The following is a 26,471-nucleotide window of genomic DNA, read 5'->3' as shown; positions in this document are numbered from 1 at the left end:
AAGCAAAGTAGCTATGTATTTTTACTGTGATTATTATGGAAACGCTCTAGGTAAAGCATACCCACAGTGTTTGTACCTAGGCACCAGGTTTCAATTATTTATCCATGAATGTCCATCAGTAGCATTCATCACCTAAGGAAACAATGCCCAGTGCTGAGGAGTTGTTATGGCACTGCAATATCACAAGTGAAGGGTAGAAAACAGGCTCCTACTGTGCTTATTGGTAGACAGGTCTTCCATATTCAGTTAAAATTCCAAATGACTGATTCAAAACTAATTCTTCATTAATAGTGCGTACATAGTCAATGGGAAAACAGCTAAATTAATAATATTAAACTATTATATAAACTTGTAGGATTATAATTATGCAGTACTGACAATATAGTCAGCAATGTACAAACTACAGTTTATCTAACTGTGTCAATACAGGAAGCACATTAAATCAACATGTCACACAGAAGTTGGAATCATGTTCCCTCCCAAAACTGGATTACAATCTAGAGATGAAATGGAAATCAATATCAGACCAATATATCTATATACTAAAAAGAAAATGGTTGCAAAGAGACTATATATGGGCTGAGTTTTGAGTGAGTGGTATTCGTTTAACCATAAAGATTTCTTCATGTTCTAATGAATTTTTATCAAAACGTGATCATATCAATATTGGGAAACCTTTTAGAAAATAAGACCTCTTTGAAGATAATTAACTTTGGAATTTTGTGAAATATTCTTTCTGAAAATTACTGAGTTAGAACATAAGAATTGCCGCTGCTGGGTCAGATCAGTGGTTCATTGTGCCCAGCAGTCCGCTCCTGTGGCAACCCTTAGGTCAAAGACCAGTGCCCTAACTGAGTCTAGCCTTACCTGCGTACGTTCTGGTTCAGCAGGAACTTGTCTAACTTTGTTTTGAATCCCTGGAGGGTGTTTTCCGCCACTCTCTGGGTGAAGAAGAACTTTCTTATGTTTAACCGGAATCTATCCCCTTTTAACTTTAGAGAGTGCCCTCTCTTTCTCCCTGCCTTGGAGAGGGTGAACAACCTGTCTTTATCTACTAAGTCTATTCCCTTCATTATCTTGAATGTTTCGATCATGTCCCCTCTCAGTCTCCTCTTTTCAAGGGGGAAGCGGCCCAGTTTCTCTAATCTCTCACTGTACGACAACTCCTCCAGCCCCTTAACCATTTTAGTCACTCTTCTCTGGACCCTTTTGAGTAGTACTGTGTCCTTCTTCAAGTACGGCGACCAGTGCTGGACGCAATATTCCAGGTGGGGGAGTACCATGGCCCGGTACAGCGGCATGATAACCTTCTCTGATCTGTTCATGATCCCCATTCTTAATCATTCCTAGCATTCTGTTCACCCTTTTCACCACCGCCGCGCATTGCGCGGACGGCTTCATCAACTTGTCGACCAGTACTCCCAAGTCTCTTTCCTGGGGAGGTCTCTCCAAGTACTGCACCGGCCATCCTGTATTCGTGTATAAGATTTTTGTTACCGACATGCATCACCTTACACTTATCCGTGCTAAACCTCAGTTATGATTAAATATAGCATGAATGGATGGATGGATTATACCACTGAGTTGGCCACCGACTCATGGCAACATGCACAGTGAAGAATCCACCCTGTGATGTTTCATGGCAGAGTACAGGAGTGGTTTGCCATTGCCTTCTCCTGCGCAGTGCAGCTCCACTATATTGCTGCTGCTCAACATAGGGCCCCTCAGCCTGGTATTCCCAGGTAGTCATCCATCCAGGTACTAGCCAGGTCCAACCCTGCTTAGCTTCTGATAGCTAGAGCAGGCCTACATAGCATGAATATGGACACTTTAATATAATTTGTTGATATGGACTAATGATGGAATGATGTTTGTAAAGCTTACTGTAAGTTATATAAACAACAGCACAATGAAGTCCATGTACCTCACAATATAATGGTGTATGCAGAACTTTAATGCCATAGCGTTGTTTTTTAGAGAGAGAATTAGCCTCAGTTGTTGATATTTGAGAGCAAGCTAACCTTATTTGAGTAGAGCATATTTGAATTCCAAAGAGCAAACACCAAGTTTAAGATTTAGGTATACAGTAGTATGTATAAATCTATATCAGAGGTTCTCAACCCAGTCCTTGGAACACACCTAACTATTCTGATTTTAAGGATATCCACCAATGGATATGCATAAGCTAGATTTGCATGCACTTCTTTCATTAAATGCAAATCTCTCTCATATCTATTCATTGGGGTATCCTGAAAACCTGACTAGCTAGAATGTAGACTTGGTGAGGCCCTAAGCTTGGAGGCTCTTTGTTAATAAGTTACACCATATCATATACCCTAAAAACAATGTGTAAATGGACTTTTTAAAAATAATTTTAGTGTACATTCATGTATATATATAAGGGTAAATAAAAAAGTAAAGGCAAAATACATTTAACAACTTTAACAGAAGTAACTGTGAGCAGCTGAACATATCACTTTTCCACATGGTCCCCATGCAAGACAATGTATTTGTTGTATCTTCATGAGTAAGGAAAACTTGTATTGTAAAATCTTGCACTGTAACTATGGCAAATCCAACCTGTAAACTGTATATGTGTGCCAACTAGGATAAAACTTATACTGGAAAACTTGCACTGTAAGGATAACTATGGTAAATTGTAACCGGTAAACTGTATATTAGTATTAGACCCCCTAGTATGTGTCAAGTTAGGATAAAAACTTATATCGTAAACTTGAACTGAAATTATGGCAAATCCAGTGCAAATCGTAACCTGTTAACTGTATAATATGTATGTTTAACCTGTAACTCGTTCTGAGCATTTTGGGGACAATGGGATAGAAAACCAATTAAATAAATAAATAAAATAAATATTATAAATATTATTCAGCTACCTTCTGCATTCCTGCAGAGAAGTTGTTTTTCAGGTTTTCCCAAAGCCAGGTGAGCACCGCTTCCTTTACTTCATCATGCTTTGTCTTTTGTTCTCCGGGTCACAGTGATGCACCCACGTCTCGTTGCCAGTGACAATTCTCTCCAAAATACTTGGATCTTCTTCATACCGTCTCAGGAATTGGCTCACAAGCTCCACACGCTGTTGCTTGTGCAAATCAGTAAGCTGTTTGGGAACCCATCGTGTGCAGACTTTCCTGTATCCCAAGTCATCATGCATTATGGCAAATGCAGATCTATAGCTCATATCCAAATTTGCAGCCGAGACACCGTTATCTGTTGGTCTTCTCTAGTTAAGGCATCTGCCCTGTCAATGTGCTCTTGTAAGTGTGATGTTGATGGACAACCAGAACATCTTTTGTCAGTTACACCTGTTCTCGCTTTAAATCTTTTTACCCACTTATAAACATTTCATTTATTCATGGTGCTATGGCCATACTGAGTCAATAGCTGATGGTGAATTTCCACAGATGCCCAAAGAGAGTGCAGTACTGCATGTTGTTCTTTGATGGTGAAATCTTACAATGGAGCAACCATGTTTCTGACCTCATGGCTGCCACACGACTAAAGACCAAGCACTGCACTGTGCATGGACGAACTATCCAACAGGCAATGAACAAGTACATATATATATGAGGAGGTGCTGAAAAGTTCTCAGCCCAACCATCTTCCTAAATTCTAAGCATTATTTTTCCATCATAGCTGAAAGTGTTATTGTACTTTTGTGTCAATTTGCAGAATTGTAATGCTATGTTTTGACATTGCTTCAAATTATTGATTTAGCCATGTCAATGAAAAGTTGGAATTTTCAAGTGTGGAACTCCAAGCCGTTATGAAGTTCCTATTCCTGCAGAAGAATATTCCAAAGGAAATCCATGAATGAATGATGCAAACATCGAGTGATAAATGCCCATCGTTCTCCACAGTGGTGTGCATTCAGTGTGAAGATTTTGAGGCTGAAGATGCAGCAAGGTCTTGGAGGCCTCAAATGGTGTCGACTCCTGAAATTGTTGACCATGTACATGAGCTGATTTTGGCAGATCAGTGAATATTGGCTAAAACAATTGCTGAGACACTACAGCTGGGTATGCAGAAGCTGTCAGCCAAGTGGGTGCCCAAATGTTTGAATGCTGATGAGAAACGGTGCCAAGTAGATACTTCCAAGTTGATTTTGCAGCATTATCAGCGAGTTCGTGCCAACTTTTTGGAATGACTAATTACTGCTGATGAAACATGGTTACACTGCTATGATCCTGAGACAAAATGTCCATGCAATAGCAGCACTCAGGTTTTCCAAAGCCAAAGAAATTCAAGACCCAAAACGCAGCAGAAAAGGTCATGGGATCACAAAGGTGTTGTAATGACTATCTTTCAAGGCACCAAACAGTTATTGCAGAATACTCTGCAACTTGTTGTGCTGATTAGAGGATTGAAATAAAAAAGGAGAGGGAAACTGCAGAAAAATGATGGATGTTTTGACACAGTTAGGGTTTCAGTGTGTAGACCATCCACCCTACTCATCAGATTTTGCTCCATCTGACTATTTTCTGTTTCCAAACCCTAAAAAGAGTTTGAAAGGATGACATCATTCCCTTCTTTGTTGGACTGAGACCTTTTCAGCATCCAATTTGGATTACTTTTATTAATATAAGTAATAATGAACTTGCTTGCAAAATCAGAAAACTGATAAGCCTGAAAATATAAAATTTATGCTTAAATATTACTTAAATTCATTATGTATGAAGCCATTCTAAAAATACAGATGAAAGTAATTCCATCTCTCTAACATTTAAATAAGTTTGATTAAAGGCCCCATAAAATTTTCAGAGCTCCCAAAAAATTCTAAATTTTTGTGAGGCCCTAAGCTGCAGCTTATTTAGCTGATAGGTAAATCTGGCACTGGTATGTCCCAAGGGCTGGGTTGAGAATCCCTGATACATAGATATAATTTATGATGTGAAGGCTCATTTTAGATAGAATGTGGTAATTGGACTTGGGGCTCCTTTCACAAAGGCACGCTAGCGGGGTTAACGCGCACAACTTTTCATCATGCGCTAACCCCTGCGCTGGCCAAAAACTACCACCTGCTCAAGAGAAGGCGGTAGCAGCTAGCGCGTCTGGCGGTTTAGCAGCGCCTAAATTTAGGAGTCATTGGGCACCTTGCTGATGCCTAAGTAATTGAGAAATGCAGTCAGAATGGCAGGGTTGAAGCGCCTACCGATACCTAAATAAAAGACGGCTGAATGGCCACTGGAATCACGGCTAGGTAGCTGTGGAATGCCAAAGTAGACGTGACCGTCAGACGTGGCGTTAGACGGACTAAAGCAGCTACCCAGTCATGAATCACACCAATATAGGTGGCTAAACTGTAGACCTGGAAACCCTGGCCTACATTTCAGCCGCTTATCTTTGCCGCTAGACTACAGCAGCCGATCACAGCAGTTGAATTTCCACCCTTCCCCATCAGCTCAGTAGCAGAGATTCCCCAAACCCGCGATTCTGTAACCGGTGCCCAAGTCGAATTGCCTGTCAATCATTCTAGGGCACCGGTTACAGAATTGCATCTTTGGGGAGTCCCTGCTACTCAGATGATAGGGAGGGGGGAATTCCCCTGCCACGATCAGTTGAGCAGCCATGACAGGGAACCCCCCTAATACTATCTGACAGGAGGGATACCCACTCCCTCCTGCTGGCACCCGCCGCAACAATTCCCAGCAGGAGGGATGCCCACTCCATCCTGCCAACACCCCACACTTAGGATTTAAGTATTTTAAATAAATAAAAGATGGTTAATAAATTCCAATAAAAAATAAATTCTCATATGAAATATACAGCATCATAGTATAGTGAGAAGCATGAGCCACAGAAGTGTTAACACCGACAGAACTGATAAGACAATGAACCATGACCCTCCTTTCTTCAAATCCCTCCAAGACAACATCACAGTTAAAAAAAAAAATTCTAGTCAGTATTCTAATTAGATTGTGAAGTGTGGATTTGTTCTCAGATGAAAGAACAGAAAGTTTTTTTTGTTTTTTTTTTTTAATCTCCCCTTCTTCACTACAGGAAGATTACAGAAAGAGAAGGTAAGGAAAGGAAGTTTGAGAACATTTTGGTCTCTTAGACAATGTAATGCTCTTAACAAGTCTTCACAAGTGCTAAATGAATAGCAAAGGGCTCAGCAAAATGTCAACAGACATGAAATCTTAGATCAGATAAAAGCTGCCTCAATGTTTACAAAAAAGTGTGCAAATAAATATTCTATAAAATTTTCAGGAATATTACTGAATTTGAAAACTTCCATGGTTCCAACATAGAGGTCTTTTGATAGTAAATAATTCAAATTTTATTTTAAGTATAGGGCTCAGTTGACTTCTAGCTGCACCAAACAGGTTAGTAGCAGCACAAAACTGTATTACTCTTGCCCTCAGCACCCAAAACCAGTTTTGCAAGGGGCTTGTGTGCCAGGCTATACTACCAGTCAGTAAAAAATTGTGGAATGAAACATTAGGCAACTTTCTTGTACAAGCAAAAACATCCCCCACAGTACCACCCTGAATTTTATTTATAAAATAAGGAAGAGACCTCAATAGCCCAATACATGTGGTCACTGGATTTTATACCTCTGTTGGCTTTTTATGATCTTTTGTCATTCCTTGGTCTGAAAAACCTGTAAAACTTTTCATTTATGTGATGCATTACAAACTATAATCTAATTTAATTTTATACTGTATTGAGCATTAGTATTTCTTAAAAAAACGAAAGCACTTATCTTGTTAAACTGTTCATTCCCTTGTAATGAAGGCATGCTGTTTGGTTGTGGTTTCATCAGGAGATATAGAGATAGCAAGTGCTTGCAAATCAATTGTGCTCACCTAATTTTATCAAATTGCTAAATTCATTACTGCTTTTAGGCTTATGAACCTTAAGGACCTATTTGAACCTATTAATTATATTTTCTCAAATAGCTGACATTCCCAAGTATAAATACCAACTGACACACTGAACCCATGTTTACATGGGGCTCATTTTCAAAACAGAAAGAGGGGCATTTTCAAAAGAACATCGAAATCTGAGGTTGTATGTTTTGGGAAAGACATCCACAAACACAGCAGAAAAAACGTCCATCTTCAAAGCTGCCAGATATGTATCTTTTTTTTTTTATAGCCCTATTTACGTCTATCATTTCTTGGCCATTTTCAAATAAACATAAGCCCAAGTTAAACACACAAAAGCATGCTTTTCAGACGTCCAAACAGCTAGCATGTGGTATCCAACTACCTTGTCCGAGCGTCTTCCCTTCAGCTGATCGTAGCATAGAAATCCCAATCAGCTGAGCCAGTTTCATGGATTCCTGCTGGCTCAATTCATTGGGGATTCCCTTGCCAGGATCGGCAGGGAGAACCGTGATTCCTCTCTTCATCCCCCATAGCAGATTGGTGTGGTCATGCATTAGTCCTAGAATAATGCGGATACAAATAATCAAGAAAGTACCGTATTTGAGATGAAGAGTACGGTAAATACAGAAATGTCTACATTTGTGATTGCACTGGGGAGTGTGTGTGTGTGTGTGTGTGTGGGGGGGGTTATTATTGCTTGTGGCAAGCTGATGGAGAACTTAATATTTGTTTTACTTTGGGGCCTTTGTTGGGTATATGAATTGAATGTTGGGCTCTTTAGCTTTGAAAAGAGACAGCTGAAGGGAGATATGATTGAAGTTTACAAAATCCTGAGTGGAGTAGAACAGGTACAAGTGGATTGATTTTTCACTCCGTCAAAAATTACAAAAACTAGGGGACACTCAATGAAGTTACAGGGAAATAATTTTAAAACCAATAGGAGGAAATATTTTTTCATTCAGAGAATAGTTAAGCTCTGGAATGAAGTGCCAGAAGTGTGGTAAGAGCAGATAGCGTAACTGGTTTAAAGAAAAAAGGTTTGGACAAGTTCCTGGAGGAAAAGTCCATAGTCTTATTGAGACAGACTTGGGGGAAGCTACTGCTTGCCCTGGATCGTTAGCATAGAATGTTACTACTCTTTAGGTTTTTGTCAGGCACTAGTGACCTGGAGTGGCCACAGTGAGGACCGGGCTACTGGGCTAGATGGTCCATTGGTCTGACCCAGCAAAGCTATTATTATGTTCTTACTAAATTTCTGGGGAATCAATGATTGTATATTGATGTAGTATAGGGGTGCCCAATACGTCGATCGCTGCCTGACTAGCCCGGAACTCCTCTCCAACATCAGAATTGACGTCAGGGAGCAAAATGCTGGTCAGTGCGATGCTTCTACAGAGCTTGGGGCAGCGGTGGCTTGGGGGCCTGTTCCCCGATGGTGGCGGTGGCGGCAAACCCAGTGGCTTGAGGGCCTGTTCCCCGATGGCGGCAGCGGAAAACAGTGGCTTGGGGGAGGGCAGGGAGAAAGAAAGAAAGGGGGCAGGCAGGGAGATAGAAAGAGGGAGGGGCAAGGAGACAAAGAAAGAAGGGAAACAGAAAGAAAGGGGGCATGGAGAGAGAGCGAAAGAAAGGGAGCCAGGGAGACAGAAAGAAAGACGGGGGCAGGGAGAAAGAATTAAAAAGTTGGGGAAGAGAATGAGGTCTGGAGGAGAAGAAGCATACAGGAGGCTGAAAGAAGGGAAGAAATATTGGATGCACAGTCGGAAGAAGAAAGTGCAACCAGAGACTCATAATATCACCAGACAACAAAGGTAGGATAAATGATTTTATTTTCAATTTAGTGATCAAAATGTGTCCGTTTTGAGAATTTATATCTGCTGTCTATATTTTGCACTATGGCTCCCTTTTACTAAACCGCAATAGCGGTTTTTAGCTCATTCAGCCTATGAGCATCAAGAACAGCGCGGGGCATTCAGCGCAGCTTCCTGCGCTAAAAACTACTATTGTGGTTTAGTAAAATGGGAGGGGGTATATTTGTCTATTTTTATATGGTTGTTACTGAGGTGACATTGCATATTTTAAAGTCATCTGCCTTGACCTCTGATAAAAACCCCAAATACAAATGATAATTAACATTTTCTCTGCGTACAGTGTGCTTTGTGTTTTTTTAAAAAATGTTATTGTTGGTAGATCATTTTGACTTGGTCATTTTAAAAGTAGCTCGCAAGCCCAAAAAGTGTGGGCGCCCCTGATGTAGTACTATACTTAATGTCAGATTTATATTTTCACTGTTTTTGTACAGCTGGACACTTTTATATGCTGCTGTGAACTGTAAGGCTCAGCGGACTATAAATAAAGTTTTATGCTATGTTATCATGTCCAAATTGCATGGTAATTTCAATACTAAATATCTGAATAGTATTGATTCCATTTGGGGTTTTTATTTATCATATAATTTTAAGATGTCTATGTGGGAACCCCCCTCCCCATAGCAGAACAGGAGTGGACAAAGGAAGGGCACCCACCTAGGCTCTATAGCTAGCTTAAGTGAGCACCTAAATATTAGGTGCATTAATAGCTGGTTATGCAAATATTCTATAAATAAAAGTAAGAAAGCAGACATAGCATGATTGTGGCTAGGTAAGTTACAGACTCAAGTGGCACACACCAATTTTACATCTGCAGGCCTGGATTCGAATGGCAGCCAGTGCAACTTGTGGTAGAAGGGGGATATGTGTTCCCATTTCTTTAGGCCGAAGATAAGGTGGATGGCGGTGTTTTGGACCAATCTCAGCTTTTTGGTCCAAAAATATCATGCTGCTTGCACTGATATACCTCTTATGCTAGACTCTCCAAATATTAGTTCAAGCCATTGTTTCCTGCTCCATGGATTCTACAATATGGAGACTGCTTTTCTCATCTTACATTGTAGGAATGCATTATGTGAAATATATAAGCTTAGATAAGATATCTATGAGTGCTATCATGTTCTCTTCAGTTCAAAGGCTAGATTCACAAAGGACACGGATCGGATTGGATTGGATCCATGTCCAGAGGGCTGATTCACGAATCACCCTCATGCAAATGAGGGCGATAGAAATCACGCCCCCCATTCGACTGTTGGAATTGCTCTCTAGCGATCCTGACACATGCGCAGACTATCTGTAGATGGTCTGTGCATGCTTAAGAGCAGTGACCTATTTTTAGCTTTATTTTTTTTACTTTTTCTTCATGAGCCTGTGGTTTTAACCCACTTTAAACCCACGGGTTAAAACCACAGGCTTGTAGTACGGGGAAGGGCAGGAGAGTTGGGGAGAGAGCAGGGTGGCCAGTCGTGGCGGCAGGAGAAATTCGGGGCAGGCAGGAGAGAGCAGAAGATTTGGGGCAGGCAGGAGAGAACAGGAGATTCAGGGGAGGCGGGAGAGAACAGGAAATTTCGGGGCAGGCAGGAGAGAGCAGGAGATTCGGGGCTGAGCAGAGAAGCAGGGCAAAGAGCAGGGCGGCAGAAGGCAGGGCAGTCGGAAAAGACCTCAGCGACTGGTCCTCAGCAGTTGCTTATTTTTGGATTGGCCATCCCAGTCGGTGTTGCTTCTTTATTTTAGGGAATCTCTTCCTGCCTGCATTTGAATGCCATTCCCCCTCATTTGCATGCGCGGATCGGAGGATGATCGGGACAGAGGTTAGTAAATCAGGTCGGAGGGAAATCAGGTCATAAAGGGGTCACTAAGTGGTCGGACGTTAATTGGTAGGCTTAGTGAATCTAGCCCAAAGTGAAGAAATATAGGATCAAACTTGCGAGCTTCTCCCCTCTGCATACCAATTAATCACACATTGTCTAACTGATGAATCTCTCCCTAAAAGCTGGAAATCTGCAGCAGTCTGTCCTTTATTATAAAAATCCTAATCTTGATTCATTGATCCCTAAAATAAAAATAAAATAATAATAATAATCATCATAGACATCTCATTTTTTTTCAAAGGTTACTGAAAACAGTTTATTCACAGCTTCTTGTATATGTCTGCATCATAGACTTTGTATCAATGGCAAACGGGTTTTAGATCAGGGTACAGTATAGAAACAATCATTACATCCTTAAGTGAACTTCACATTAGACAATAGGGGGCTCATAATATTAAAAAACCATCTAAAAAGTGGCCTAAATGGGTACTTGGACGATCAAAAAGCCTGATCGTCCAAGTACCCATCTAAAACCAGCTTAGGCCTTTCCCCTGCCTCTAAACGCATAGAGCGAAAAGAGGCATTTTTACAGGAGGGGAAAGGGCGGGCAGTGAGCCTGAGGTGGGCCGACCTAGACCTAGGCGTGCAGCAGATATAACCAAAACTGTAGGCAGGTTGCCTAGTCGGCACTTATACGTTTTGACTTAGACCAAGTCAAAACAGGTATAAGTGCCCCAGCAACCTGCCTACCCCCTACTGCAACGTTCGCTGCAGGAGAGATGGCTCTTCTCTCCTGCCGCGATGGTGATCGCCCACCCTCCTCCGAACCGCGGCACTTCGGGGTGAGCATTGTGGCAGGGCATCTCCCCTGCCGGCGATCCTTACCCCAAAGTGTCGTGGTTCAGAGGGAGGTGGGCGATCGCCATATCTCCTGCAGCGATCAGCCGTCACAAGGCGATTACAATCGGGCAGGAGGGGGCCCAAGCCCTCCTGCCCGGCAACACACCAAACCCCCGACACCATCGGAGCAAGAGGGAGCCCAAGTCCTCTTGCCCTGCCCATCTCCGACAGCATTGGGGGCAAGAGGGAGCTGGGTTGGTCCTAAGGCCCCACCCCTTATTCAGGGGTTCAGGGTGCTGCGGGGCAGGAGGAGGGCTTGGGCTCTCTCCTGCCCGGATCATTGTGAGGGGGGGGGGTGTGGATTCTGTAACCGGTGTTCTTTTTGACAGACACCGGTTACAGAATCCAGCTTTTAGGGGAAGGACTGGCTCCTCCTTCACCCTAAAGCCCTTGTTTTGGGCATTTGGGACTTAGGCTTTTTTGGGGGTTCATTATATGTAGTAATTGTAGATGTAGTGGTGGTCTGGGCGTTTAAACAGCTGAACGCAGAGGCAGGCCATTATCATGGTTTTTTTTGATAATGGACATTTTCCCTGCTTCTTCTTTCAACGTTTAAGGCCTTAGCCCAAAAGGGGACTTAGACATTTTTTTTTAATTATGCCCCTCCACGTATATTGTACTTTTAGTCTCATTAGATTTATCTGCAACTTTTGATCTGGTAAGTTATTCAAATTGATTAATAGTTTAGTTCAATGTTTTTCAACCTTTTTACACCCGTGGACCGGCAGAAATAAAAGTATTATTTTGTGGACCGGCAAACTACTAAGACCAAAATAAAAAAACACATTTCTGCCCCATCTCCGCAAGCTTGGTCCCCACAAACCATCTGATCCCATCTGCACAAGCCTCAGTTATGATTTTATATTGAACATATTTTATTAAAGTATAAAAAGAAACAATATTCTGTACAATTGTCATTTTATAAATATAAATATTCAGAGCAAGGACCAACAAAACCCCTGTCTCCCCTCCCCTTCACATATATCCCCTCTACTATCAAGAAAACTGAAGAAGCCAAATTATTACAGAATGCTACACAGAAATATCATGCTAACAATACTGCAGTCAACACATGACAGGAATAGTGTTAGGTTTTGCAGTCCCCAGTTATGTCTCTATCAAGATATATATTTCAAATCTGATATATTGTAATGACAAAATAGAAATAAAATGATTTTTTTCTACCTTTTGTGGTCTCTGCTTTCATCTTCTTTTCACTCTTTTCCTTCCAGCGTCTGTCTATTCCAGCCAATGTCTGCCTTCTCCCCCTTCCATATGTATCTGACTTCTTTCTATGTTCCTCTCCCCTTTCCATCCAGCCTGTGCCTCCTCTCTCCTTTTTACATCATTCATTCCAGCTTCACTGCTTTCTTCATTTTTATCTCTCCTACACCAGATCTAGCATCTTTATCCCTCTCTCATTTCTCTGCTGACCCCCTTTCCAGCATCAGTCTCTCTCTACTTTCTCATTCCTCTCTCCCCTTTCTCTCATCTGATCTCTCCATTCCACCATGATCCCCTTTACCCTCCTGTAATCTCCCTGCCAGCTGTTTCCTTACTTTTTTCCTTCTCCCCCTATCCAACAATAGCTCTCTTCCCATCCCTTTCCCTCTTCCCCTCCCAGCAGCATCTCTCCTTCTACCTCCCTCCAGGTGCAGTAGCAGCTCTCCCTTTATCCAGCAGCTTCCCAACCTCCAACAGTGGCTTCCTCTCCTTCCAGCAGCTGTCAGTACTTGCCTGCAGCAGTGATTTCCTTAGGCAGCCTTGGGTCCGTTGCCGCCTCTGAGGAAAGGGGAAGTTGCCAAAGTGAATCACTGCCCTGGTAAGTACAGAGCTGCTAGGAGAGGAGACAGCCACTGTTGAAGGCTCCCTGCACATTCGCAACCCCCCCAAGCTGGCAAAAAACAGTTTTGCACCGCAGGCCCTGCCGCCCAAGATGAGCCGGAGACCCCTACCCGCCGCATTCTGCACGTGGGCAAACTCTCAGCACAGACGCTGCTGATGGCCCCAATCCACACGCTGAACCCCCCCCCCCCCACGCACGCTGACCATCTCCTTTCTACCTACTCTTTCCCCGCAGCCCTCTTCGGCGACTCGGAATGGGCAGCGATCAAGATAGGCTGCAAGATAGGCTGCCAACATCGGGATCTTTCCTCTCTGAGTCCCGCCTATTTTGTTTCAACTTCCTGTTTCCGCATAGGCGAGACTCACAGAGGGAATGCCCAACGTCGGCAGCCTGTCTTGATCGCCCGAGGCTGGAAGGAACAGATTTCTGCGAACACCACTGGGGCAGGAAATTTAACGGCGTCTATCTCGCCGGCCCTACGCGGACCGGCATGAATTTTCTGCGGACCGGCACCGGTCCGCGGACTGGCGGTTGAAGAACTGTGGTTTAGTTGATATGGGTATCATGGATATGGTATATGGTCTGGTTTAGTTCATTCCTCCATGATTGCTTCTTCAAAGTAAACTTATCTGGCCAAACTTCTTCTTCGTGTGGATTGAAAGATATATGGCGGCTTCTTCATTTTAATGCTCATGAATTTTCCTTCTGCTTTCATTCTGAAGAATTGATTATTTTTTGTCTCAGATCATTTAATTCAACAGGTTAAAAAAGCTAGCATAGACCCAATCATTTTGTCGGATCATGCTGGAATTTGGTTTGAATTTCAGTTTACTGAAAAAGACTATACTAGACCTGTTTGGAGATTTAATAATACATTGCTTGCAGATTCAAACTTTCTTGAGGAAATTCAAATAAAAATGAATGAGTATTTTCAGCTCAACACCTCAGAGGAAGTCTCTTTGAAAATATGGGATGCTTTCAAAGCTACGAGAGGGCAAATAATTTCATATTCGGTGCGCATTAGGAAACAACTAAAACTGGAATTTTCTAATTTGGAATTATTTTGACTTTAGAGTCACAATTGGCTTCAAAATGGGAACAAATTACTTTGCATGCCCTTTTGAAAGCTAAATATAAATACGAGATTTCCTCACAATTGATTAGGAAAGATTTGTTTTCTCAACAAGCTCTGTATTATGGAAACTCGCATAAAGCTGAAAGATTATTGGCTAATTATCTCAAAGTTAAAAAAAGTGTGTGTGTGTGTGTGGGTGGGGGGGGGGGGCAGAGCTTGGCCATGAGTGAAGATGGCAGCATAATCTCATTGCTCCTCCCTGCATCACTTAATCAAACATTCTGGAGGATTGAAATATCCTATTTCCTTATTTTTTGTGGAAAACTGATTTACTAAAGCTTAAGGCTCCTTTTATCAAGCTGCGCTAGTGGTTTAATGCACATAATAGCGCACGTTAAACCGTATAGGAATATCACACAGGAAACACACACATGCAGTCTTAGATTTGGGAAGGAGGCGCTCCAAATGAATGGTCTCTCCCCTTTTTATTGAGAATCATAGCTCCATTAATTACTTAGTTAATGCTCTACAAGGTTATAATTTCATAATGCATTTACAGTGAGAATCACTGGCAACCAAGGCAATTCATTTACATATTTCATGTGTTTCTCAAAGCTACTATCTCACGTGACATATGAATACATGATAACAGTTACAATAAAGTGATTCCCAATGTGTACATTTCTGATATGTCTCAAATCTTACTATAGCATATGACAATCCAAAGGTTATAATGCATACTCCTTAAGCTCTCTTGATTAGCCTTAAGTCAAGGCCTGCTCAGGCAAAGTCTGATTGTTGCCCATATAAGGGATGCTTAAACAAGATAAGAGATAGGATAAGGGTAAACCTGTGTCAGGTTAATATGTGGCAAGAGTCTTGTGACAAAAGGTAGGGGGGAATGCCTCAGCATTCTGTCTCAAGGTGCAAACCTTTTTCCTTGCTTTTACAAGAGGGAAAGGGAAAGAGAAAGAATTCATATTTCTACACAGGGCCTCAAAGCCTTACTCAGGGCCTAGATCCGCACACAGGGCCTAGATCCGTGTGCCGACCTGGCCTGGTTCAGAATTGTCTATGTGCTGACCTTGCCTGTGTTCTGATGTCCTGGATCAGAACTTATCAGACCTCCATCCCTACAAAACCACTAGCCACTACCGCCTCCTCTTGAGCAGGCAGTAGTTTTTGGCCAGCGCAGGGGTTAGCATGTGATGAAAAGTCACGCACGTTAACCCCGCTAGCGCGGCTTGATAAAAGGAGTCCTTAGTATGGCTTCAGGAAGGAAAGACAAGGTGGATGCTGCCTGTACTTCAGGGGGAAATACTAAAAGGCTGAAAGCTGATACCCTTACATCTTCAAGGATTCCTTTGCCAAAGGAACCCACTGAACTTATGGAGCAAGTAATAGCTGACCTCCAGATAATAAAAGAAATGCTCAAGGAGACAACTTTGCAGTTAAAAATGAGGTTGCTAGTCTGTCTCAGCAAATGGCAGTAAGTAATACCAGGGTTGAGCAGTTGGAGCAGAGGATGGTGGCAGTGGAAGAGGTAACTTCTCAGAGCCATTTGGATCATAAACTGATTGCACAGATGTCTGCTGATCTGAAGGAGATGGAGATCCGATCTAGAAGGGATAATGTTCGAATATTAGGAATACCAGAGGGATTGGAGGGGAAAAATCCTGTATCTTTCCTTACCTCTCTCATCCCAGAGGTTTTATCCCTTCACTTTGAGGAGCAGTTTGAGATTGAGAGAAGGGGTGCCTTTCAGGATCTAGAGCAATTAGAAGGGGCTAAGACCAATTTTAATTAAAATACTGCAGTTTAAACATGTACTGCAAATATTTGAGGCTGCTAAACAGAAAATAACAGTGATGTGGAAGGATAAAAAAACTTCACTTCCTTCTGGATTTTGCTAAGAAGACTGCAGCTGTCAGAAAACAGCTATTGAATCTTCGTGGGGGGCTCAAGGATTTAGGAGCAAGATATAGGTTGTTTTATCCAGCAGTTATGAGGGTCACATTCAATAAGAACACACTTTAATATCGAGATCCAAAGAAACTTGAAGATTTTATTGAGAACCAAAAACACCGTATGGATTTGTAACTGTGTGATCTGACAATTGGTGAAACAGTTAACCTTCTGTTATAGTTATACCTTCAAATTTAAGTGATCCCACAATATTTTTTAGGGTATGTTTTGGTAGGATATTGATATTTTTATGATTAAATCGATTTATTTTTATTGGAAACAACTTTATTTAATGTGGATTCATTAGTTGGAGAGTTGTGGAAATGTGGATGTTCCTACCAATAGGAACAAAGCTTTCTTCAGAGAGAACCTCTCTTTTTGCTCTACTACTGCTCTAATTGGAGAAATTCACCTTTCCTCGTCCCTTTTCCTCTTCTCAGCGCTGTAAAGGGCTGGAGGATAAATATGAGGAGTTATTGTTAAAACAGGAGGATGGCGAGAATCGGGACTGGCGCTAGAATCTGAGGACCCGAGGAGTTCCTGAACAGCAGGCGTTGGCGCCAGAGTAGCTGTTGAGGTCCCTCTATGAGCGGTTCCTATGAGAGGCTGATCCTGAGAGTGAGATGCCCTGCATTGAGTTTGAGTAGGTGCGCCAAGCGGTGGGAGCTGCGACTGCAAATCTCCCCTGTGACCTTATTGCCTGCTTTTATTGTTTCCCTGTGAAGGAACGGGTACTGGCCTCTACTCCAAACATACAGTGAAAACCACAATATCTGATATAAAATTATTTGTATTGTAGTCTGAATTCCATTCCAATAAAACATATAGGTCACTAAAGGATTCTTTTTTGCAAAGCTTTTAACATGAATATCAAACCTATTCTGTAGGATTTACACATGTACAAATGTAAACTGATGCACCTGTATGTCAAGATACCATGTTCCTGGAACTTAGAAACATAGGGCAATCACTGTAAAGAAACTTTTGTCCCAACTACAAATTTTTATTTGCTACCACAAAAGAAACATACCTGCTTTTTGTTTTGGTTTTTTTGCCATCAATTAAAGGGCAGGGAGAAAAAAGGGGATTTTGAATCTAACTTCTTCCTTTTTCAACTGGATGCAAGTTGCAATCAGGTACAATAGGTATATTACTGTCCCCAGAAGGCTCACAATCATCTAAGTTTGTATCTAAGGCAATGGAGGATTATGTCACTCACACAAGATCACAATAAGTGGCAACAGGATCTAAATCGGGCTTCCCTTGTTAGAACAGAGTAGGATGAGAAACAATCTTCTTTGATTTCCAAGTTCCTGCTAAAATAAGTAGTCTGCATCTTTGCTTTTTATGATTGAGGTTAATAGTCAGTAACCCTATTATGAACTTTGGTTCCGTTTATCAAACACACATTTGTGAACAAATACTAATAACTGCTTTTACAAATAAACGGGCCAATAAGTTCAATTATTATTACATTTACTTCAGCCTCATAAAAGCAGCAGTGTTTAAAATAATATTACTACTACTATTAATTTTCTATAGCGCTACCAGACCCACGCAGTGCTGTACAGAGTCACAGAGTAAGAAACAATCCCTGCTCCAAAGAGCTTACAATCTAAACAGGCAAGACAAACAGGATGTCATTGATACAGTTAAAGGGAACGGTAAATCAGCTGGGTGGGTTGGAGAGCAAAGGAGTAGAGTTAAGGATTGAAGGCTATATCAAAAAGGTGGGTTTTCAGTCTGCTTTTAAACGCTATTTTAAAACAATAAAAATATTGAACAAAAAAACCCACAAAACAAGGGAAGGGAAAGGGCTTGACGAACAACCATTTAAGAAATATGGGGTCATAACCAATGAACAATAGACTGCTGATATTTTTAACGTCTGTGATCTCCGACCTAAGCAAGGCGCATTATAGATCTAAACCTGTGAGACGCCCTTTTCTGTCCCCCCCCCCCCCAATTCTCGTGGCAGTTAAGTTTATTTCCTGTTAATGAACATTTGGCGGGCGGCCACAATGAACGCTATGGGAGGCTGGAACTTTTTAAACTGCAGGTGTGAATCCCACACCCCTCCTTCTCGCAGGGCCGGAGCAGGAGCACGCGAACTCTGGCACGTTTTCTTGGAACATCCCTCACCAGCATCTAACCCCACCTTCCCCCACCCCTTCTTGGAACATCCCTCACTAGCATCTACCCCACCCAGTTCTTATCGAGTCTAAACCTTCATGGATCGGGAAGTGAATCAAACAGTAGAAGTGGCGGCGGCTACCGATAAGCCAACAGACAACCAGATGAATCAGGATTGGTGATGGCCAGAGGCAGGGGCGCGCGAGCGATCTGGCAAGCTGCTCCCGCAGCGTCTGTAAGGCAGCTCATAGGTGATCTCACCGGTGCCTCGCAGGCTACAACACAATTGGCTGCTTTGAGGTGACGGGGGCGCGGCTTGTGCGCAAGGTGACTTGAATGTGCTGGGAGTGGGAAGCGGCAGACAGGAAAGGGGTGTGTGTGTGTGTCGGCAGTAGATTGCCTACCTGTGCGCAGCCCGCCGCTGTGACGGAGACTCCATGGCCCCCGAGAGCCTGTGATTTGGAAAGGGAAACGTTTTTCCCTCCTGCTTTGTGTTTTCGGTCGTTGTTGTCATGCCTGCGGAGATTGGGCACGCCATGAGGATGCAGGCGCTGTCCGGCATGCAGTCGTCGCCGGCGGTGCGAGTGCTGACCAAGGGGCCCGACTACCTGCGCAGACAGCTGGAAGGCACGGCTCGGGCGAGGATAAGCGCTGTGGAGAGACTGGCCGCAGACAAGGCCAAGTACGTGAAGAGCCAGGGGCCGACAGTGACCGCCGCCAGACCCGGCTCGACGTCGGAAAGCAGCGGCGGCAGTAGCAGCGAGGGCTACTCGGGCAGCGCCAAAAAAAGCCCCCCGCGCCCGCCTCCCACCACACCCCAGAGCTTCGTGAGACGCGGTAGCTCCAAGAAACAGCTGCGGCCCGACTCGCTGGTCATGTACCGGCAGAAGTGTAAGGGTCAGACGGGTGACGGCGACCAGGGCAACCTCGCCAGGAGAGTCGCGCAAGGCGCTGTGAAAGACAAACTGCCCGACGCTTTCCACTGCAGCCTGAAGGAAGCCGGCGGGGAGCGCAAAGCGAGAGCGCCGGCAGTGGGCTGCGGAGACCCCTCTGCGGACAGCGGGCTCCGGCGATCCAAGGCGGCGCTGCACCGCTCCCAGTCCGACCTGAGCTCGCGCTACTCCAAGACCTTCGGCGAGTCGGACGCCTTCTTCAGGTACTGCGGCCTCGACCCCGACGTCATCGAGGACCTGGGACGCGAGAACTTTGCCGCCGTGGCCGAGCATATGGCCCTGCGCGGGCGCAACGTCAGCGTGGCCACGTCCGAGGGCGGCCTGAGCCGGCGCAGCTGCGAAGAGAACGGCCTGCTCGAGGAGGAGCTCGGCGAGCAGCTGCCCAGCTGCACATCGGTCGTCGAGCGTAACGCGCGCATCATCAAGTGGCTCTACAGTTGCAAGAGGGCGCGTGAGAACAGAAAGGTATTACAGGAGCCGGCGTGACCCTGGCGCCCCTTGCTCTTTCCTCAGCGGCCTGACTGTTTCACATGGGCTGGTTGGGGAAGGAAATTTAGCTCCAGACAGTTATTATACCGTCTGTATTTAGACACCACCAGCGTTTCAATTCCTGTGGCTTTTGAGACTCCTAAAACCAGCAGCCTGAGGCTCAGAAAGAAGGGAGTAGTAACTAATACTGTGGTAGCATTACAGGTGCTGGATATGCTGCCAAGACGGGCTGAGGTAATTACTGAAAGCTGTGTTAGGGAAAACAGACAACAACAACAACAAAAAAAAAACCCCGTCTGCTGACTTTTATGTAGGGATGTCACCATTTTCCACATTTTGGCGGCTGCAGATTTTTTTTGAATTGATAGTTACTTTCATGAAAACGTCAGTTGCTGAGAGAACATTAGCCAAATCTTGTGATGCCGCAGTTGGTACTTTAGAAAAACAAAACAAAAAAGCCCCACAAACTTAAACGCGCTATTGCATCTGATTTTGTATACACTTGTCTGTTGAGTGCTGCTCCAAGTTTATATTTATATATTCCCGCTGCATGAAAAGCTTTCAGTAAGGACCATGGTCGGAAAAGTCTTTTCCTGTGCTGTGCCTACGAAAAGTCTTTCGTTTTTAATCTTTGGCTTTAAGTTTCCATCTCTACTAAATAACTACTGCAAATGTTTAAAGTACCAGTATTGTCCTTTTATTTTACATTAAGAAGTTTCCCGTTTTTATTTTTGTGTGTATTCAAATAGTTTGTTTTAATTCCTGACCTATTGCTGGAATATGAGAGGCTTCTTATTTGCAACTCCAGAAAACTGGAACCATAGACATAATCTAGAGAATATACCATTCCTAAGTGTAAGTTATACAAAAATAAAATATTTAGATAAAAAGCTTAGAGAGATAGAAAGGTGAATAAAAAAACAGCCTTGCTATTTAAGGAGCTCCTGATACTGTTGCTTTAAAATATTTGTGGTTTGGTAATTAAACCTTGCATTTTTCCCCATCATGGTTATTTTCTTTTTGAATTTGATTTATATATTTACTTAAAAGGCATATTAGGAGCCTGCATTTTTATACATTCTTTTGCAAATGTAGCTGAAAAGCTTTCAAATCTTATTTTCTCATGTCTTTTAAAATAGTTGAGTGGATAAGGTACAGCCTGCAGACTTCTTTTACTGCTTAGTGTCTTGGAATGAGTTATGTGCTGTATCCACACTATAAAACCACACAACTCATTAGGTCTAGTTGTAAATTGGTACTTTTAACTAAGGCTGTATTACATTTACAAGAACAAGATAAACCAGAACCACGTCATGTCTAGTTCCTGTACCTGTGGGCATTTGCTCAAGTTTCCCTTAACGGCATAGAAATTTATCCTAATTCAGTCTTACATAACACTAGAAACCCAGGGAATATAAATGTCTGTTGTATTCATTGTGGATACCTTGAAAATTAAATCTGTTAAATGAGGTCCCAAGACTAAGAGCTCATATTACTAAGGTGCGCTATGCGTTTTAGCGCACGCTAAGTGCTAATGTGCCTATTATAAGTGTATGGACGTGTTAGCATTTTGTGCGTGCTAAAATGGCTAGCGCGCCTTTGTAAAAGGGGTAAATTGGAAAATGATGGCTACCTCGATTCTGTGCACATAAGCTATCAATTTCATCTACTATTATCAAGCTCCTTTTAATTTTTAAGAGGTCATTTAACTAAGCTACAGTAAGCACTAATGCATACTTCAGGTTAAAATGTATTACCATGGGGCATGCTTAGGTAGCCTGTGGTAATTTTTGCATGTGCGGGTCTGGGTATTACATTGCCGCACACTAACTGATTAGTTCATGGTTGGAGTGTGAGCACTTGCTGCCTATAAAATAGGTGTCAGTAAGCGCTCACACGCTAATGGCCATGTGCTAATGGGAAAATAGCGCATGGCCATTGTTGCTAATTGCTTTAATGTTGCACTTTTGTGGTGGAAATATTTAGGAAGATGCAGTTCCTATTAGAAGAGAGGCATAGTTCTCAGAGAAAATATATTCTGTACTTGGGTAGCTCCAGTGAATGCCTGTTTAATTTCATCTGTTGACTGCTAGTTGTCTTAGGCAAGAGTAGGGCAAAATGTCTTGCTGGTATGTGGCACTTTAACACACTGTGAATTTCCATGAAGCACATATCCAGATAACTTCCCCAACCATTATCATTCATGTAAGATAATAATGGAAAATAAATTGGTAACAGTCTGGACTATTAATCCCCATACTTATCAGACTTAAGCAGCTTGTGTTTGTTCTGCAATATGCTAGTGTTATATATTCTACAGTTATTTGTTCATGCAGGAAGTTAATCGTTAAGGTACCTACTGTGAAAACTGGAGTGTTTAATTCAGTGATCGTTTCATTTTGGGTAGCTGCCTAAAAAGGTCAACTAGAACTTTCAGCAATGCAGTCATACATTTAGGACCACAGCTACCAAATCCCTGGATTGTTTACAGCATGGGGAAAAATCTAAAAATTATGCTCATAGTTAGGTGCCGGGAAGAATCTACACTAACCACAGGGTTGGTATTAGACATGCTGGGGCCCAGAACAGAAATTTAGGAGGGGGCCCTCCAATTTCTCTCCTCTCTGCCGCTTTCCCCACCCACTAAATGCCCTCCCATCCAGTATCTTTCTCTTCCTCCTTACTGCCCTCCCACACCTCAGGATCCACCACATGCCCTTGCATCCAGCATCCTTCCCTTCATTTTAAAATCAGCTGCTCTAGGAGGCCCCCATGAGCCAGAATGTCCTTCACTTCTCCCCACCCCACACCCTGTTCCAAAGCCCCTCTCGCCTTTTAAAATGCAAAGGGGTAACTAGCAGCAATTCTCTAGCGTTTCTCGCTGTTTCCTCTGTGCTGATCACCCCCTTCTGATGCAACTTCCTGTTTTCACTTGGGCAGACGGGGAAACAGTGCTAAGGAAGCTGCAAGCAGCCATCAGGATCTATTTTGCTTTGACTGCAGCAGCTCTACCCCAGTTGACCACTTAGTCTGCATAATGATTAGGTCGGCCCTGCTTGTGGATATACTTCTGTAACCCATTTAATTAAAAAAAAAGATTTGACTACAGAATGTAAAACTTATTGAAAAAGCAAGCTTAAAATTAAATCTTTCTGTCCGTTTGGTCTAAGTTTTCAGTTCGGGTGTGTATCTGCTTTATTATACTGCAGCTATCTGATAAAAATTGTTTTTCCTTAACTCTGCTTACATTACACTACAACCCATGAGCTGATGAGCTCTATGAAAAGAATCATGTTTAATAATTAACTGGTATTCCTTGGAAACTCTTTCTCCTTGCCACAGATGGTGAGGAGTTTTGCAGAGTAGATGCAACCACTGTGTAGCCTATGCAGAATGCTACTACAAGCAGAAGCATATAGGTATTGCAAGATGTACGTGCACATTAATGGGTACACAGTGCACAATGGTTTTAGCATAGGGTTTAACTCACAGAGGACACATGAGTGCAGAGTATATTAAATTTGAATGGTACTGAGGTCATTATATATTCCATCACAATGCACAGAAGTAAATAGGGAATTTTTAACACATACACAATGTGAGAAATTCACTGCTGGGTCCAAGGTAGCTTAGGAGGGTCAGTTGAGAGAATTGTATGCTAGCTTTTAGGATTTACTGTCAGTTTTATCTATTTTTTTCTGCAGCCATAGCAAGTGCATGCAACTTTAAAAGGCAGAATGGAAACAGCTGTGTGTAGAGGTAATAGCTTCACTGCGCACATGTCTGAAGAAAACCAAAGGAGCCACTTTATGTGCAAGAAATCTTTGAGACTAATTGATGCATAGAATAACATGTGCAGATGTGATAACACTTTGGGGGAGGAGGCGATTTGGTCATGCTCCCAATTAAACTGCACTTTTTGCAGTATATTTGTGTTCATGTGTCTGGCAGCCTGTCCCGATTAGTGCTCAAATTCTGTGCACTTTGAATTTGCATCTCATTTAATTTAACTTCATCAACCTGGACTATTTTCTCATTATTCTTGCATGGAAGCCATGTGCCCAGCCATCACTGTGTGACTGTCCGCATGGCTTTCTGCATCAACAGTTGTCAGTGCAGCTGCTATGGTCTCTGAAACTAGACTGAAACCACCTCATTTCATACCAGAGTACTGACCCAAGCTGGGTTTGAGCTGGTGCCACGTTATTCTGTTTTTGTTTTGAATTAATCCAGTAACGAGTTTCATTACAAATTATTGTGTTAATTGGAAACTAGTTTTTTGGGGTTTGGTAATTAAGTAACAATCTCAATGGATAGGGCATTTAATGGTGATTTAGTCCCTGCCTTGGAATATGAGTTTAAGATCAATGGGCTTTTTACTCCAGAAAGGCAGTATCTATCCAGAGAGGATTACTGTTGTTAGCTTAGATTTACTGTAATTTTCAGATATATTTTGAAAATACAGGTGGGGCTTGAAACTACAATAAGTCCTCATTTAACACTCCAACAAATTCTTCTGAAAATAATTTAACTCCCAAGGCATTCTTATATCTCTCACTTCAATGACTGTTTTATGTATTTATAGGTTACTGAAACAGATTGATGGCAGGGAGCTAAATTTAGCATTTGCTTTTGTGAAGCTTCTAATATGTTGGATATGTATTTACCAAATGTAATTCTCTTAAAAATGTACACTAAGTGGAGGGGAACGGATTGACTCCATTAATAGGTAGCTAGCTTTCAAGGACTATTTATCAACTGCAAAGCTTGTTATGGGATCCCAAATTACATTTGTAAAATCAATGGACAGAACAGAACAACCTGCTTTTTGGGGAGGACGGGATAGAAAACAAATTAAATAAATAAATGTATGGCATAGGGAATATCTACTTGGCTGAACACACTCTTCTGTCCTAGAGAACTCTGTCTATGTAAGCATAATCCCTTTGAGAGTTTGAGGCCACGCTGCTTATTTTTTAATCTATTTCAGTGAATTCATACCATCTGGTAATCCTTCCTGGATAACCTGTGGAAGGAAATGCCAAATCCTGAATGATTTATTGTACCAGCATATAAAAAATTTATCTAAAAGATCTTAATCTGGGTTGCCAAAGCTTCAAATGTACTAACAAACATTTAACTGTTTTGTCACTTTTCTTTCAAAGCTATGCATAATACATGTGAAAGATGTTCTCTCACCATTCCCCTTCCAATAGACAAAGGATATAATAGTACATTTGAGTCTTATGCTAGATATTTCTCTTCCAAGTTAACTGCTAGCTTGATGACTGCTCTGCATTGAGTTATTGGTGTTAATGTGCCACCTTCCAGAAAAGTATTTGAAGCTATTGGATGAACTGAATATGACACCGATAACGAGGAAGCAAAAGCAACTTGGTCTCTTGGCATGTTTTGAAATGTGTGTTGTCATCCTTTGTGGTTTTTATGCATTAGAAGATATTTGTTTGAATTTGAACAGAACTGGATGTTTCCAAACATTCAGTATAGAAACCTGAATCTATTAATTTGATTAGCTGATTTCAGTATTTTCTAGCAACTAAAAACCCTGTTTTGAATGAGGCTATATATTGGAACACCTTTCTGTTTTATATTACCATTGATCATGGCTGCTTCAAAAAGGAATTAAAAGAATTCACATAAGTACTACCAGCATGAGTTAACTTTCAATCATGTAAGATCTGAATTCTAAAATAATTGTGGAATTATATTTACACCTCTGCTGCTACTAGTTTAATTTAACTGCTTAGTAGTAGAATATCATTGGCTAAGAAAATTAAGAAGAAATGCTTTTTGTAAAAAAAATTTAAACAGTTGAAAGTACTGAATGTTCATAGTTATGCTTTCACTGTAAAAAAAGGGGTAACTTTCAATGTTTGTATAATAAGCAAGTTACATAGTCCTGAGTTCTCATGTGGCAGGACACTAGTGTTTGTATTACAGACAATGGTTGTACAGTATTTGTATCTTGTAAATAGAAAATGTACAGATATTTCCTTGTAGTAATGTGTGCAAATTGCTATATATTTTATATGTGTGAATAAAATTGTATTTTATTGCACAATGTTCAAATAAAACATACAACTGGTTAATTTGTGATTTTGATTTAGATGAGCTATATGCTTGTGTTGATGGATCAGATGTCTTCACCATGGACTCTTCTGTCTTTTGGTTTATTGCTTGAAAAGTTGGTCAAAATGTACATACGACATATTTATAGATTTTTCAAATGTTTTGTTAACACATTCTTCAGTCCCTTGTGGGTTTCCTCCTGCTTCGGTAGTCTTTGGCTTTGCTGGCAATGCTGCCGAGATGTCTTTCCCCTAAACACAACCCTGAAGAATCTGTGTAGTAGAAACCAGTATCCAAGGCAGGCCCAGAGGGCGGGTCCCACTGCTCGGCTCTGTGACCTGCTGACCGCCCCGGCGGCTCCCACATCTGCCAGAGCTGCACACCGCGACGCCAGCAGCCTGCTGAGGGGGTAATGGCATGTCTAGAAATAGAAACCACTGCATGGCAGAGCTTTAGCCCAGATCCTGTGGGCGGCAGGCATGGGAGCGTGTGG

General features: G+C 42.2%; 1 protein-coding gene across 4 annotated transcripts in view; it reads left to right on the top strand.

Annotated features, from left to right (window-relative positions):
- Positions 1 to 18,200: 18,200 nt before the first annotated feature.
- Positions 18,201 to 26,471, top strand: part of FAM110C (family with sequence similarity 110 member C) — a 50,357-nt gene continuing 42,086 nt past the window's right edge. Inside the window, exon 1 of one of the 4 annotated variants that reach the window (XM_033937428.1) lies at positions 18,201 to 19,864. In XM_033937428.1, coding sequence (XP_033793319.1) covers positions 18,959 to 19,864 — 906 coding nt within the window. In that variant the 5' untranslated portion in view covers positions 18,201 to 18,958. The remainder of the gene's footprint in view (positions 19,865 to 26,471) is intronic. The other 3 variants (XM_033937430.1, XM_033937429.1, XM_033937431.1) reach the window with 3 other exon arrangements.

Source organism: Geotrypetes seraphini, chromosome 3 (genome assembly GCF_902459505.1).
Source record: "Geotrypetes seraphini chromosome 3, aGeoSer1.1, whole genome shotgun sequence".
NCBI lineage: Eukaryota > Metazoa > Chordata > Amphibia > Gymnophiona > Dermophiidae > Geotrypetes > Geotrypetes seraphini.
This window is presented reverse-complemented; position numbering and strand designations above follow the sequence as displayed.